This window comes from Rana temporaria, chromosome 3, assembly GCF_905171775.1.
Source record: "Rana temporaria chromosome 3, aRanTem1.1, whole genome shotgun sequence".
NCBI lineage: Eukaryota > Metazoa > Chordata > Amphibia > Anura > Ranidae > Rana > Rana temporaria.
Genome location: NC_053491.1, coordinates 223,842,140 through 223,859,822, shown reverse-complemented (window position 1 = coordinate 223,859,822; position 17,683 = coordinate 223,842,140). Strand labels below are relative to the sequence as shown.

Below are 17,683 nucleotides of genomic sequence, written 5' to 3'. Positions count from 1 at the left end.
AAATTATAAAAAACAGTTCATATGTAGATTTCCAAAGCTGTCACCACTGTGAAAAAATCCTATTTAAATGAATCCAATGTTCAGTATGCAACACCACCACCTGCTAAAATGCCTGTTAACCTCAAGGATGAGTATAAAACTCATAAACAGATCACTCCTTGTGTCCACCACGATCAATCCACTTTACCAATGGTAGTAATTCCTACAGTCTCCAGACTGCACCTCTGTGTGGGTAATCAACGTTTAAATTGACTCCAAACACCACCTTCCTCCATCCGCTTTTTAATAATCAATTCCACTTATGTATCCAGGGGTTAAGGACATGAAACAAAAAACACAAGTACCATAGTGTTCTCTGCTTTTGAATTTATTAAAAAAGCCCCCCTAAAAAGTTACACTTACAAGAAATAACAATAAAAACAGCATGTATCGAATCACCAGCTCATTCACCGCAGATCTAGACTCACGGTGCTTCGTCTGACATCACAGATACGACTCCTCCCTTCTATTAGAAGGGCTTTTTTAATAAATTAAAAAGCAGAGAACACTATGGTACTTAAGTTTTTTGTTTCATGTCCTTAACCCCTGGATACATAAGTGGAATTGATTATTAAAAAGGATTTTTTCACAGCGGTGACAGCTTTGGAAATCTACATATGAACTGTTTTTTATCATTTATTTATTTTCTTTTTTCATAAAGTGTTTTATGGAATGTATAATTATGTGTTTATATAAGATTTATAGATACGCAGCGCTGCTCTATTTTCACAAAGTTAATTTAAGCATATAAGCTCCGTTTTGTGTTGAAAAGAACTGTGAAATCGAAACCTCCGTTGGGTGTAACAAGATGTCCGCTTTCCCCTCACTATCATTACTGTGTAGGCGTGTGGGTACTGTGCAAGATGGCGGCGACGAAACTTCACTTCCTGACGAGACAGCCGCCGATGTGTGTACCAAGATGGCCGCCGCTCCGGAGCTAGGCCGAAGCCTGGGACTTTCCTATGGCCGGGGCTGCGGAGCACTCAACCGAAACTCAACCGCATCGCACCAATCCGAAACAGGGTGACCTGTTCGGATCACGGATCGGTGATGATCCGTTGCACCACATATATATATATATATATATATATATATATATATATATATTGGGGGTGTGGTTGTATTAAGAGGACAGGAAAACTTCACTGCATCAAAGGGACAATGGACGAGGCCTTGTACTGTCAAATCTTGGGTGAGAAACTCCTTCCCTCAGCCAAGGCATTGAAAATGGGCCGTGGATGGGTATTCCAGCATGACAATGATCCAAAACACACAGTCAAGGCAACAAGGAAGTGGCTCAAGAAGAAGCACATTAATGTCCTGGAGTGGCCTAGCCAATCTCCAGACCTTAATCCTAAAGCGAATATATAGAGGAAGCTGAAGGTTTGAGTTACCAAACATCAGCCTCAAAACCTTAATGATTTGGAGAGGATCTGCAAAGAGGAGTGGGACAAAATCCCTCCTGAGTCTATACTTGTTACCTGGGATGTAGCAAATGTGTATACTGCTATTCCTGATGATTTAGGAATAGAAGCATGCCAACAACTATTGATCCATTAAAAAAAGTACAGTTCTTGATATTAACTATAACTATTGTCGACCGTTTTGGAAGAAATATGTTTCTCTTTAAGGAAAAATACTATTTACAGCTCATTGGGGCTGCTATGGGCTCTAATGTTTGTGGGTTTTGATGCAATCCACTTTATATAATCGGAACTTTATATAATTTGTGTGCCCCCATTTCTAATCATATAGGGGCGATCAAAGACTTTTTTTGTGTATTCAGTACTGGCACTTGCCAGCTGTCTTTTTTCATTGGCGCAATGTATTTATATTATGTTATTTGTGTTTATCCCATTTTATTGCTGCCTTTGATCTTCATTTGATTCTAATTGATTATTGTTTAGCGCAGTTTTTTCCTTTATACTATTTATGACACATTGGTCAAATCTAACCAATATCGTCCCCCCTCACCTGATTGCACCTGATACTGAAACATTGGATCGAGTGCACTTCACCCTCAATACTTGTTATATATATATATATATATATATATATATATATAACATTTATTTATTGTGTGTGTATATATATATATATATATATATATATATATATATATATATATATATATATATATAGACAATTAGATAAAAATTGGCCACTTACTTAACTTACTAATCTGTATTCAGCACCCAATTATTCTGATAGGTTCAAAATGTCTATATGTCTGAGGAAAATTAGCAGGCCATACACTAGTAGAATTTTGTTTGAAAATTTTCATTTTATTAAGGTTTTCTTGATTTTTTAATCATCATGAAAGCGACGTCTGTTTTCAACTGCAGTAATAAGAAAATTTGAAGGAGCAGGATACATTTTTTTCTCAAACTATTTTCTAACAGTAAATATGGCTTTCATTCAGAAAAGTCCATTTGTTTCAAATCGAATGTTAAATTCATACAAAATTTTAAAGTTCTTTCGAATGATATTCATCAGGTCATCAACTGTACTGGGAAATCCTTCAACAAAAAATCTACTAGTGTATGGCCAACTTTAGAGTCAGGAATAACTGCAAGGAGGTATAATCAGTAAAATCTCTAAAACCTAGAAGGTGTCTGCGGCTGATTTAAGCTACCAGCAATCACTCAAAGCAAAATATCGGTTTACAATTAAGTCTGCTACACACAGCTCAAAATTGGAGTTGATTGGGTGAATGAGAGAAAAATAATAAATTCCGCCATCCACGCTAAAAGCATGTATCGTGGAGTCTCTAAAGCTGGCTATTGTATTCAGGCAGCTACGTCGCCCACAACAACGGCTACAATGATACTGCTGAACAGTGAATGAATCTGATATGATACACTCACTTTTCATCTGATTATTTTCAACCCAACTAAGTCAATTTTTAGAAGGAATCAGCCAGAATTTGAGCTGTCTATGAGCCCCTGTAGTCTTCAATGAGGGGAAGCAGTGATTCTGTAATACAGGAAATAATAAATCAAGTGCAATTGACATTATTTGATAAAACAAAAGCAATAACTCATAGATACGATACATACAAATACTTTCCGGACATCTGTGGATCTAGGAGTAAATGGCAATAGTTTGTGTAACCTTCTTCTAATCATATCACAAAGAACATCTGGTGATACACTGCGCATGTCTTTCATGAATGGGGCGGCTGGATGGGCATATACCTCATCTGCTCAAACAAAGAAAATCAAAATTATTAACATTTTAATAGAGCTAAACTCTAGAACAGACTCTTATGCCGCGTACACACGATCGGACATTCCAACAACAAAATCGTGGATTTTTTTTCCGACGGATGTTCGCTCAAACTTGTCTTGCATACACACGGTCACACAAATGTTGTCGGAAATTGCGTACATCAAGAACGCAGTGACGTACAACACTACGATGAACCGAGAAAAATAAAGTTCAATGATTCTGAGCATGCGTCTAATTGATTCCGAGCATGCGTAGAATTTTTGTGCGTTGAATTGTGTACACACGGTCGGAAAATTTCGGAACCAGATCTTACATTTTTGTTGTCAGAAATTCCGACAGCAAATGTCCAATGGAGCATACACACGGCCGGATTTTTCGACAACAAGCTCACATCGAACATTTGTTGTCGGAAATTCTGACCGTGTGTACGCGGCATTAGGCTACATTCACATGGCAGTTTAGCCGTAGATAGTTTGTTGGGTTGCGTTGCATTGTGTGCGGCCAAACCTCTGACCTTGGACGCGCACTGGCTGAAGCCAGGATCGGTTGGAGGCTGTAATTACATGTAACTGCTAAGAGAACATGTAGGTCAACATACATTTGTACGCATGTGCCCGTTTATGCAAGTGCGACTGGATACCCATGAACAACCTTGAACAGCCATACGCAGCCCCTGGGGTGTGGAATTATGCCTGAACGTTATGTCATACAACCCCAGATACCCAAAAGGTTAAGGCCTAAAACAGCAAAATTAAGTACTGTGCAAAAGTTTTAGGCACATTTTGAAGAAATGTTGTAATGTTGGGTTGCTTTCAAAAATATAAATTTTAATTGTGTTTGCATTTTTAAATTGATAAAAATAATCACAAAGTGAGCAAACAGAAAAAAAAATCAATCTAAATCAAATCAGTATTTTGTGTGACCATCCTTTGGCTTCAAACCAGCATTAATTATTAGGCCTCATACACACTGGACGTTTTTACAGCAGCTGTTTTTGGCAGTAGACATTTTTTTCTACAGTCAATAAACTCTCCATCATGTTATCCTATGTGTCCATGCGGAGATGAAGATCCACTGCACCAGACGAAACGTGGGTAGGGTGAGGCAAGCGGCATATGTTGTTGATCCCTGGTGTGGTGTGTTTTGGCTGTGTTACTCTAATTTTTGTGAGTATATAGTTATCTACTTTTAAAGTTTGGAGAGAGTGGAGATTGATTAAAATGCTTCTCAGTTTTTATTGCGGTCTGTGCCCCCCGTTTAAGCGGAGTTCCACCCAAAACTGGAACTTCTGCTTAATCCACTCCTTACCCGCTTACATGCCACATTTGGCATGTCATTTTTTTTGGGGGGAGTCAGGAGAAGTGGGACTTCCTGTCCCACTTCCTCCTTCCGCCCAGCGACCACTAAGGCTATATGCCATACCGCCTTTTGGCGGCCCCTCCCTGTAGGCGATCGCCTGGGACACGTGACAGGTCCCAGGCGATCGCGTGTCCAATCAGGTAGTGCAACGCCGATCGCGCATGTGCAGTGAGTGCCTGGCTGTGAAGCTGAAAGCTGTCACGGCCGGGTGCCCACAGTTAGGATGGAGCCGTCGGCGGAGAGGAGCGGAGCTCTGTGCGTTGCGTAGCGTCGCTGGACAGTGGAGCAGGTAAGTGTATGTTTATTTAAAGCCAGCAGCTAGCTGCTGACTTTTAATAAACATAAAAAAAGGCTGGAACTCCACTTTAAGGAGATTCACTCTCTCTGTTTATCCTGTTTACCATTATTATTGAGAATGAAAGTAAAAAAAAATCATTAAATTTGAATCCCCAAGGAATTCCCTTAATTTTCTGGGATTTCCTCTCACTTCCTGTGTGGCTAGGGGACAATGGAACACAGATGGCAAAAAAAATTTTTGGCAGGGGTTACAACCCTCCCTAATGCCCTGTAAACACGATAGGTTAGTCTGATGAAAACGGTCTGATGGATTTTTCCATCAGTTATCCGATTAACCTAAATGATGATCAGTCGTGCCTACACACCATCAGTTAAAAAAATCGTATCAGAACGCGGTGACGTAAAACACAACGACGTGCTGAAAAAAACGAAGTTCAATGCTTCCAAGCATGCGTCGACTTGATTCTGAGCATGCATGGATTTTTAACCGATGGACGTACCCACAGACGATTGTTTTTTTCTATAGGTTTTTTATCCATCAGATAATTTTCAAAACAAGTTCCTATTTTTTTAACCTATGGATAAATAACTGATGGGGCCCACACACGATCGGTTTGGTCTAATGAAAACGGTCCATCAGACCAACCTATTGTGTGTACGCAGCATTACTTTATCCAAAATTAAAAAAACAGTTTCCCATATAGTTAATAAATAATGTGGTTTTAGCGTACTACTCTATGGCCTTTGTTCTTTCTCCTACCCTTTATTACTTGGAGGTGCTGGCTTTGGATAACCAGTGAAGGACTGTGGAGACGGTGGATTCAGTGGTATCCTGAATGGTGATCTTTACCAAATGGTAAAAGATCAACAGCACAACAATCATCCCAATTGGATGATTTTTGTGCTGTTGATCTTTTACCATTTGGAGATCATTACTGTTTGGTAAGGGAACTGACACACTTGGCCGTGGTAGTTTGGGATTCTTACACGTGGACTACATCTTTTTCAAGATTTCACATTTGGACTTTTATATATTTGTCTTTTAAGTTTATTTCTCTGTTATGCATACAGTAAGTGAATTATATGTTATGGGATTGTCATTTCATCATTTATTTGATTCACATTGTTCTTTATGGTTTAATATGAGTTAACGTTTTTTACACACATATTTTGTATTGAACCCTACACAGGTATTTGTTTTGCGCACATTTTAGATTAATTCTTTTTAAAAAACAAATCTCCTGCAAAGCATGATTTTACTGAAATGTCATTTATGTTTATCAAATATTTCTAGAACATTCTTTGAATATTCAACACATCTTCCAATTTTCCCTAAAATTATCCTGTGTATGGTCTGTGTATAGCTAGCTTAGAATACTGCACCTTTGCAAATGCTTTCATTGACATTTTCCTTTATCTTATTGTCTCCTGGGTGCTTCTTGGGCTCAATGATATCTGCAATAAACAGAATTATAGAGAATTATTGTAATCAGCATTATCCCCTGGGGTAGCCCTATTCTAAACAGCCCTATTTATATGCTTATATCAGGCTACACAGTAAATGCTCTTGCATTTTTGTTGAATGCATCATCAAACAACCAATTTTTACAAATATTAATGACCAATCAAAACAGCTCTCCACCCATACAGAATCGACACGATCCAGGAATCCCTTTATGTATAGATGTGTATGTAGGTAGATAGATAGATAGATAGATAGATAGATAGATAGATAGATAGATAGATAGATAGATAGATAGATAGATAGATAGATAGATAGATAGGATAGTATTATTATTTTTGGGTGTTGAGTTTAAAGTACAACTAAAAGCAAAACTTTTTTCAGTTTTGGATGGAGTGCAGAGGGATTAGAATGCTTGTCAGTTTTTATTGCTGTCTGTGCCTCCATTAAAGAGATTCACCCTCTCTCTGAGGCTGGGTTCACACTACTACACTACTTTCATCCTACTTTGCTCTGTGTTCAATGTTTCCCTATGAGAGCGTCTTGTAGCGTCCTACACAAGTCGGTCCGACTTTGAAAATGCTCCCTGTACTACTTTTGGTCCTACATTGATCCTACTTCAGCCCATTGAATATCATTGAAGTCGGACCAAAGTAGTATCCTGTTCATGAAAGTAGGATGGATGTAGGACCAATGTAGGAGAAATGTAGGACCGATGTAGCAGAGCAAAGTAGGATGAAAGTAGTGTAGTAGTGTGAACCCAGCCTAAAAGTAAAAGAAATCCCAAACTGTGGGTTGTCCCCTGGAAAAGTAATAGATGTAAAATCTTCCAATGGGGACAGTTCTGGTGACCTGGGGGTCGCCAAGGAATTCCCTTAATTTGCTGGGATTTCCTCTCACTTCCTGTTTGGCTGTGGGATGGGAAGTGAAGGGAAATGTCCGCAATGGGACACAGATGGCGAAAAAAAATCTGACTTCCTTACTCCATTCGAAGAAAAAAAAAAAAAAGGTTTTGCCTATAGTTCTACTTTAAGGCCACCTTTTGTGTTGCTGGGTTACACATGGTAATGGGTTAGGCTCTGCCCACATACCTGTCCCACAGATCCATGATCATTTAAATGGCCACTGATTACCAGGGTTGTTTTAGCTCTGAGAAAGGGGGCCTGACCCCTGAAACGCATCAACCATCCAATCGTTTGGCCCTAGGGCGGGGTAAGACTGTAATCGGCTGAAATACACCAGTTTTATGCTTGCTGCTTTCATCTGCTTGTGAGTACAATGGAACCTCGGATTGCAAGTAATGTGGTTAACGAGCATTCGCAATACGAGCGCTGTATTTTTAAAAATCGGAACTCGGTTTGCGAGTGTTGTCTCGCAAAACAAGCATGATTCAGGCCAAAGCGGTGTGCAGTACCGTGTTTGGCCTGAGGTGGGGGGCACCGGAGCCGATCGCAGCCGATCAGCGCCGTTCGGAAAGGCCCGGGGACAGCTTGTCTTTCCGAGGTCAGCCGAGGGGTCCTCTGGCCTTTTCACCCATTTCCGAGGCTTTCCGCCCCCCCCCCCACCTCTGGCTGTATGCGGTATTACATGCCATTGAAGTCAATGAATTATTTTCGTTTCCATTGACTTTAATGGGAAAACTCGCTTTGATATGCGAGTACTTTGGATTACGAGCATTCTCCTGGAATGGATTATGCTCGTAATCCGAGGTTCCACTGTATGTATATTCGTCTTGGTGGATTCAATAATTTTTTGTCTAAGGTAAAGCACAAGGTGTTTGAGCCCTCCTGTGTATTTTTTTTACAGCAGCAACAAAAACCGAAGTATCAGTTTCGGATGGACTTGGCCTTGACTGACTAAATGTTGTTAAAGTGGTTCTAAAGCCTTATGCCACGTACACACGACTGTTTTTCGGGTTGTAAAAAATTATGTTTTTAAGGGTCTAGAAAAAACGAAGTTTTTTTCAACCTGATTATTGTTAAACCAGCCTTGCCTACACACGATCGTGAAAAAAAAATGCTCTAGAAAAGCGTGGGGACGTACAACACGTACGACAGCACTATAAAGGGGAAGTTCCATCCGGATGGCGCCACCCTTGGGGCTTTTGCTGATTTTGTGTTGGTAAAAGACGATTTGCGCTTTTCAGTCTGTTACAGCGCGATGAATGTGCTTACTCCATTACGAACGCTAGTTTTACCAGAATGAGCACTCCCGTCTCATGACTTGCTTCTGAGCATGCACGTTTTTTTTGCGTTGTTAAAGCCCACACACGACCATTTTTTATGACGTTAAAAACAACATAAAAAATTTGAAAATGTTCTAAATTTTTAATGGGCATTTTTTACGTCATGAAAAATGCTCTGGAGCCCACACACGATCGTTTTTAATGACATAAAAAAAACGTAATTTTTTACAACCCGAAAAATGGTTGTGTGTACGCGGCATTAAGGTTTTCTACCCTAATACATTCTATGCATTAAGTTAAAAAAAAATACCTTGCCTGTGCCACAGGATCCCAGCCTCCCCTTCATAGGCATGTGTAGGGGGTGTGCTGGGTGTGCCTGAGATTCCCCCTGCTGATTGTTCACCAAACCCCATAACAGGGCTCCTAAAATGTATTTTAAAAAATAATCAAAAAATAAAATAATAAAAATAAAAACCTACTGACACCATCCACTTCCCTACTGACAAGTCCACTGCTCTACTAACACTGTCCATTTTTAAATACATTTGGGGTGCATACCCTAATGATATAGGCTGCGCACACCTATGCTCCCCTTATACTTACCTGAGCCCTATCTCGATCCAGCGATGTGCTCCAGAGCAGCGTCTCTTTCTGCTCTCTCTCCCTTCTCTCTGCTCTCTCAAGTAGCACCTTCTGTCATCTGCTGGTTTTCTGCCCTCCACTGTGGATCGCTTTTCAGAGGACAGTAAGCATTACCACCAGTGCGAAAGAGCACATAAGCTGGCTGTACAATGATCGAAATTCATCTGCTTCAGCAGGGACCATTGAATTTCCATGTGTGTGGCTGTCCCCGCTCAACATACACTATATAACTATATAAGTATTGAGATGCCTGCCTTTACAAGCACATAAACTTGAATGGCATCCCAGTTTTGGTGGAAAGGCTGTCCACAAGGTTTAGGAGTGTGTCTATGGGAATGTTTGACAATTCTTTCAGAAGCGCATTTGTAAGGTCAGGCACTGATGTTGGACGAGAAGGCCTGGCTTGCAGTGTCCACTCTAATTCATCCCAAAGGTGTTCTGTTGGGTTGAGGTCAGGACTCTCTGCAGGCCAGTCAAGTTCCTCCACCCCAAACTCAGGCATCCATGTCTTTATGGACCTTGCTTTGTGCACTGGTCCAAATCATTTGGTGGGGGGGGGGGGGGGTTTTGGTGTGGGGTTGTTTTTCAGGAGTTGGACTTGGCCCTCTTAGTTCCAGTGAAGGGAACTCTTATGGTGCCAGCATACCAATACATTTTGGACAATTTCATGCTTCCAACTTTGTGGGAACAGTTTGGGGATGACCCCTTCCTGTTCCAACATGACTGCGCACCAGTGCACAAAGCAAGGTCCATGGGGTGGAAGAACTTGACTGGCCTGCGCAGAGTCCTGACCTCAACCAGATAGAACACTTTTAGAACAAAAATATGAAGGCATTACACATTCCCTTTCACCTTTCATTTCTGGGATACATACCATGAAATGTAGCATGTAATACTTTTCCATTTTTGGATATAACATTTTATTGATCAAATAGTGCTGTCATTTCAACAAGAATGATATATATAGTCGCTATTGGTAATAAAGATAGAGGTAAGCAAACCTTTTCTTTTAGGTCCGGTGCGTGGACTTTGATTGGGGAATAAAGTGAGGGGTTTTAGGATATCATTGTACAGCTGATGTAATCGATGGACATCCAGACTCTCCTCTGTGGATGGTGAAGTGTGTTTTCTGTTCTTAGGGAAAGACTTCAGACCTCCGGTGTCATTTACCATGTTTGCCGTAATCTGGAATACAAACGTCAGATCAAACCTAAAATCAGAATCTCAGTGAAGTCTACACACAGCTATTAAGTGCACCTAGCTATGATCATTATAATGATGCTCAGGGATGTCAGTTTTCCAATGTTCTGTTGTGAGCAGAGCCCAGCAGACCTGTCAGTCTTGTGACTGGTCCACTGTAGGCTTGCAGTGCATTGATTACTTTCTCCAGCACCATAGCTGAAGATCCATACCTTTATACAGACCCGGGATGGGATGTAAACCATGCAGTGGTTGCAATGCTCTGCAGGCTTCAATGCAACATTTTAATGAATACACATTTCTCAGTGCTGCTTCCCTGAACTTCCAATCCTTACAGAAAATAGTTAACAGTGTAGAATGCAGTCTAAAGCCAGTCTGTAAGCTTGAGGAAGAGATGGGGGAAGAAGAGGGAGGAGAAGGGGAGTGCCTTGGCATTTTAGGCTATAGGGCTCCATATATCTATGCTCCATATATCTATTGAAGCACACACTGTAGTAAGGCAGAACTGCAGAGGTGGCTCCTTAGGATATTGCAAGAGACAGGAGTCATGCTGAAACAGGAAAAGAGAGAGAAAAAGAGAGAACATTTCCAGATTCATGGGCTGTATACTGTATTTTATTCAGATCAGAAGCAGAGACGCTTAGGTACATTTCCTGCATTCTGGCTGTTTTCCTGCATTCTGGCTGTTTAAATGTAGCTGTCCATACTTATTTGATTTGAATCCTAGTGGCAGACAGGACTTTGTTATTATCTCACATGCACAAAGCCAAATAGCTAGATCTGTGCTTCTTTATATGTATAGTGGTCACCTTTCAGTATATTAGTAGATGAATCGGTTATTGCAATAGAGTTTATATGCAGCTCCTGTTATTTTAGTTAACCCTGTCCCTTCTGGTCTGGCATTATATAGCTAGTTTAACCCCCCTGGCGGTATTCCCGAGGTATTCTGACTCGGGTGAGATTTTTGGGCTACGATCGGTAACCCCGAGTCAGACTCGGGCTCGCCTCGCTGGATCCACAGGCAGTGTTTACTTACCTTGTCCCTGGATCCATCGATGCCACCGCGCTGTGTAAGCGAGCGGGACCTCGCTCGATTCACATAGTGCCTCTGTGTGCTGCCGATCTCCGTTCCCTGCGACGTTACGACGCATGGGAGCGGAGAACGGTGCCAAATTCAAAAAGGTAAACAAACACAATATATACAGTATACCGTAATCTTTTAGATTACAGTACTGTATGTAAAAAATACACACACCCCTTGTCCCTAGTGGTCTGCCCAGTGTCCTGCATGTACTTTTATATAATAAAAACGGTTATTTCTGCCTGCAAACTGTAGATTGTCCATAGCAACCAAAAGTGTCCCTTTATGTCAAAAATGGTTTTAGAGCAGCTAGAAAACAGCGATAATAAATTATAATCACTTGCAAAATTGTGCGATAGCGATTTGTGGGGAAATTCATCATAAAAAAATAAAAGTAATGACAGCGACAATTCTGCAACTGAGCAAATTTCAGTGATTTTGAGTTGATTACATTATTGAATAATTTTTATTATAAATATATTATTATTTGTTATAATTATTTATAATTATTTATTATATTATAATTTATAATTTTGTTTTTAAAAAAATGTCATACCCGGGATGCCTTCTAGACTCTTGTTTGGTCAGATTTAAGAGAGTTATTCCTAAGAATTACAGGCCTACAGTATAAAACGCCAAATTTCCTTGCAAATAATGGTACCGCTTTCAGCACCTTTTTTCTGAAATAATCATACCGCCAGAGAGGTTAAGCTTGGGGCTCTATAATCAGGATGTGCTAGAGCAGGGGTGCTCAACATTTTAAAGAACAAGGGCCACTTAAGGGACTTGGAAACCGGTCGGGGGCCACAATGAGTGGAACAGGCGGATGACAGTTCCATGTCCACTCTGCATATGCAGAGCAGACACAACCCACTCTATTCTTTGGGCCCTCGGATCCTATCTGCCCAGATAGAAGGGGTGTAAACGACCACAATTCCGTTTACATCTGTGGCTCGATAGAGGTGAACGGAGGGTCTGATTGGGTCAGACTGATAGTGTCAATTGAGCCTAAGGCTGTTTCCACACTCATGCGCCGTGGTTTACCCACACAGAGGGTGCAGACAAGTGCACCTTTGGCTTTCCTGCGGGTTAGCTGTACTTTGTCATAGACTTATATTATATCCTGCAGGTGTGGTGCAATTTCTGAAAGCGCACCAAACCTGCAGGTAATAACAGAAGTCTATGGCTCATTGCAGGTAACCCACAGGTGTCCTGCGCTGAACCTGCGGATCAGTTTGAAAGCAGCCCAGTAACCACTGCAGAACAGATATGCCCATATATACACTGTGATTTTAGTAATAAACTTACCTTTAATAACAATCTTCCATTTAGGTATCGCCGGCTGTTGCTGTCCCAAGCAGAGCGCATTTGGTATCACTCCACCTGTGATAGAAGTTGGTGCTATACAGGAAGCATCGGCTTACGTGGCTCTGCTCTGCAGCCGCTTGATTGCTCTACCCCTGGCTTTATTCACAACACTGATGCTCTGAGATGGGGGGGGGGGGGGGGTGGCAACCCACGTCCTGGGCTTGCCAACCCGCCATCCCACCATCCTAGAGCAGGAGGTCGTGGGCCACATCAGAGGGCCCCCGGGCCACTGGTTGGGCACCCCTGTGCTAGAGCCTGGTTAGACATCTGACGGCCACTTCTGATAGTTGCATGATAGATTAGAAACTACTAGGGAAGGACTAAAGCATAGAGTGAACTGGCTGACTGTGGGTTCTAGTGCCACACAACAGTTTCTGCATGTGAGAAGCTGCATTCCAGGCTGGTTGGACAACAGTTGAAAAATCTCCCCATTGCTGCAGGTCTTCTATTTAAGACACAAAGCTTGACACTGCATCGCAATCATCTTTAGGGGCCCCTGCAACTGAACTTTGCTGCAACATTCATCAGGAGGTATCTCTAGTAATAACTACCATATATATACCTGGGTATATGTGCATAATTCCACCTGGACTCTTGTTGGGCCCTTTGCTGATAATACCTGTTTGAACATCGGATGTATGTACTGTTATTAACCTCTTCTTATATATAGCTTGTATTATTTCTATACTAGTATGGATCTATATCCTATGGTTAATGTTGTATTCTGGTTGCAGTGGCTCCTCTGCTCCCAATTACTTTATTTAGATCACTGGATGTAAACCAGATTTATGAAATTTTATCTGGGCACATATATCTTCAGTGTTTTCTTATCTCTCTTCAAAGCACTATGTCCCATAGCTTTCTCCTGCCCCTGTTCTTCTGTTGTCAGCATGACAACGTCTGACAAGTTCTCCTTCACAGAAGATAAAAGCAGTCCATTAAGGGTTTACGGATGCCACACCCTCTAACCACCCCAGTATATATGGTAAAGAAGGGATTCATAAATCACATGAATCCCAGCGGCCACCCCCTATTCATGCGTCCGGCGCCGGGCGGGGGTGTTATTTTGAAGCGCCCGATTAGAGCCATAGGCTTCAAAATAGGGTGGATTTGGAGCACAGAGCATTGTGCTTGGAGCCCACCCAGGTGTTTTAGAAAAGCAAATGAACATTCGCTTTTCTAGCACTAAATTGCCTTTGATATGCTGCGGGGGAAGGGGGGTGGTTGGTCAAAAACGCATGGATAGTAGGTTATATGTTTCCAATGGCATAGTTTACACCAGTATGGGCAGTTCCATAACAAAAAGTAGAACATTTTGCATTTTTCCTGCACTGGACTGTACTGGAACACGGTAAAACGCATCAAAAACACACAGGATCTCAGTACAGTGACAAAAAAAAAAAAAACAGTAAAAAAGAAAAATAGCATCTGGAATGCATCCAGAAATGCATCAAAAACGCACCGGAATGCTTCAAAAATATGTTAAAAACACACATGCAAAGACACACACAGAATGGATCTGGAGTGCGTTTTTGTGGTGTGAACCAGCCCTTAAAATGTATCAAACAAACTGTGTTTACTTGTGTTTAGGTGCATTCAGGATGCAAAGAAAATAGAATTCTCTATACTTAACGCAAGTACATTTAAATGCAGAAAAAAGTGATCTGGAAAGTATAACATTTTGATTATACTTCCTAGATCAGTTTCTCTGAGTTTTACCCCTAACACTGGTGTAGCTTCTGTATCATGTGACTGCTGTGATTGTATCTCTTAACCATCAAATGATCGCAAACCCTGAGTGAGAGCGTTCAGTGAGTGCCAGGGTTGCCAACCGTCATGAAATTCAAGGACAGTTTGTAAAATCTGAGTTTTACATCTGTCCATGAATGTCCGTTATTCGGTGCAGATCAGCACGCTCTCAGGACATAACCACAGTGGACATGAGTGCGTTTGCTGGAAGTTAAAGCCCACCTTTCATGCATGTGGCAGATGTGCCAACATGCCATCTCAGCAAATTGTGATAACTAGGCTTCATTCACATGGGTGTTTTGCCACAATGGAAATCCCAGTGGCAGGAACCTACTGATTTCTGGTGCTGTGAACAGATAGCTGAAAAGTGTGTCCAGCCATAGTCACTGCAGGTAATCGCTGGCTGTGCGAACAGGCACAAATAGCTGCTGCTGTCACAGAGGCTCGGTTCACACTAGATGCAGTGCGAATTCGCTGCAAATCCGCACTGCATCAAAATCGCAACCCGTACATGTGAACTGACTGCGGAGTGTATGTTAAGTTAACGACACCCCGAAATAGGTTTGCAAAACTCAGTGCGATTTGCAGAATCATATCGCATGGGTATCACAGAGGCTCAGGTTAACACTAGATGCAGTGCGAATTCGCTGCAAATCGGCACTGGATCAAAATCGCAACCCGTACATGTGAACCGACTGCGGAGTGTATGTTAAGTTAACGACACCCCGAAATCGGTTTGCAAAACGCAGTGCGATTTGCAGAATCATATCGCATGGGTGTACCCATGCGATCCTATTCTAAGAGAATAAAAAAATGAATCCTGCACAAGTTTGGCGCAAATGCACTGCGATTCCTTTGCGAATTACATGCGGCGTCCCGCATCACATCAGTGTGAACCCTGCCTGACAGCCTGTCATTGCAGCTATCCACTGGCAGCGGTCAAATCCAGAGGCTTGAATCAGTAGATTTCTGCTGCAGTGATTTGTACCGTTGCAAAACGCCCATGCCAATGGAGCCTTATGCCGCGTACACACCATCACTTTATGTGATGAAAAAAAACGACACTTTCTGTGAAGTAAAAAATGACGTTTTTGAGACTTCAATTTTCAAAGACGAAGTTGCCTACACACCATCGTTTTTCTCACAATGTTCTAGCAAAGCGAGGTTACGTTCCACCACGTTTTACCATTGAAGCTCACTTCATAAGTAGCTTCTAGGCATGCGCGGGTGAAAAAACGTCGTTTTAAACGACGTTTTTGCTACACACGGTCAATTTCTGTGAAGTAAAAATTGACGTTTTGAAAAACGACACATAAAATTGAAGCATGCTTCAATTTTTTTTGGTCGTTTTTTACAAGACATAAAACGACGTTTTCCCCCACACACAGTCAATTAAAGTGACGTTTTTAAAAACGTCTTTTTTTTCCTTCACATAGAGTGATGGTGTGTACGCGGCATTAGAGATTGATAAATAACAATATGAAAGAAACTGATGGTAAAATCCGAAAATAGCACAGTAGTAAAATATGGCAGCAAAGGTACAATAAAACCATGAAATGTAACACTTACTGATTGAAGGCTGTATATGAAGAATATGAGGTAGTACTCTCATCTGCCGTCACCAGACTGATATAAACAGGTCATGGCAGCCACCCAGTACATGGGAATAGCTCCTTCCAGAGCCGGGCCCCTGAGCACACCCGGAAAAAAGCAGCACACAATTGTGCTGGGACATCCTGTTACTAGGCAACGCCCAAACATTACAGAGGAGTCCATGCACTGCTTTCAGTGACTGATTTCTCCTCTGCTGGCTGCATTGCTTTCATTCTACTGTGTTCAGATGACAGCAAAGAAATCCCATAGTCGGCTATATGTATAATCACAAAGTAGGTGTCCCCATGTAACCAGCATTCCTTTTCAGGCCCCATTCACACCTAAACAATGTTTTTTTTCCCTGCATTTGTCACATGATAGCATAGGGAAGCCCATTCACTTTTTTGCCAAGTGCATTTTGCATTCTTCATTTTGTTACATTTTGCACACATTTTGTCCCATCGCCAGCGTTTGAGGTTTCATTAAGAAGTAATGCCACCGCAATCATGTTACATAGTTACATAGTTAGTTAGGTTGAAAAAAAGACACAAGTCCACCCAGTTCAACCATAATATATATATATATATATATATATATATATATATATATATATATATATATATATATATTTTATCATACAATCCCATATACCCAATTCTATACCCCAGCGGCGGTGCGTCCCACCTCCTGCTCGCCCCCCCTCCTGTCAATCACCATTGATAGTTCAATGCAATGCATGAATCTATCTATGGTCACCGCTGCCGCCCCCTATTCATGTGCCCGACCCCTTGTCGTGCGCCGAGCATATGAATTACAGCGGCAGCTTTTCTATGGAAGGGCCTGATTGGAGCTGTCAGCTCTAATGGGCTTCCTGATTAGAGCCGTGGGCTCTAACAGGCTTCCAAAATGTTAAGCAGTGGGCGCAAGGCTGTGCATTCGCTACTTACTCAGTGGTGTGTTAGGGAAGCTTCCCTAACACTGACCAGCCTCTCAGCCAATCAGGTTGCCGGGTATGTTACCGGTAAGCTGATTGGCTGAAATGACAGGCGCTGTGATTGGACGCGACCTATCAGGCGTCCAATCATAGTAGACAGGAAGAGAGGACGGAAGATTAGAGGAGCGAGGAGTGTGAAGGACCGTGACCGGGGCCCCACCGAGACAGGTAAGTGCCAGAGCGGGGGATGCACAGTGGCAGCATTTGATTGGCACAGTAGCAATTGATGGGCACACTGGCAGCAGTTGATGGTCACAGTAGCGACAGTTGATGGGCACACTGGCAGCAGTTGATGGGGACAGTAGTGGCAGTTGATGGGCACACTGGCAGCAGTTGATGGGGACAGTAGCAGCAATTGATGGGCACAGTAGCTGCATTTGATGGCACAGGGGTGGCAATTTGGGTACAGTGGCTGTGTTTGATGGGCACAGTGGCTGCTTTTGATGGGCAAAGTGGCTGCGTTTGATGGGCAAAGTGGCTGCG

General features: G+C 41.9%; 1 protein-coding gene across 1 annotated transcript in view; it reads right to left on the bottom strand.

The window, feature by feature from the left end:
- The window catches only part of CCDC87 (coiled-coil domain containing 87), a 120,245-nt gene extending 103,844 nt beyond the window's left edge, over positions 1-16,401 (bottom strand). The window contains exons 1-4 of the mRNA XM_040344338.1: positions 16,183-16,401; positions 10,217-10,400; positions 6,310-6,381; positions 3,099-3,241 (exon numbers count right to left, since the gene is read on the bottom strand). Of these exons, the coding sequence (XP_040200272.1) occupies positions 3,099-3,241; positions 6,310-6,381; positions 10,217-10,388 (387 nt within the window). The 5' untranslated portion in view covers positions 10,389-10,400; positions 16,183-16,401. The remainder of the gene's footprint in view (positions 1-3,098; positions 3,242-6,309; positions 6,382-10,216; positions 10,401-16,182) is intronic.
- Between the last annotated feature and the right edge of the window lie 1,282 nt (positions 16,402-17,683).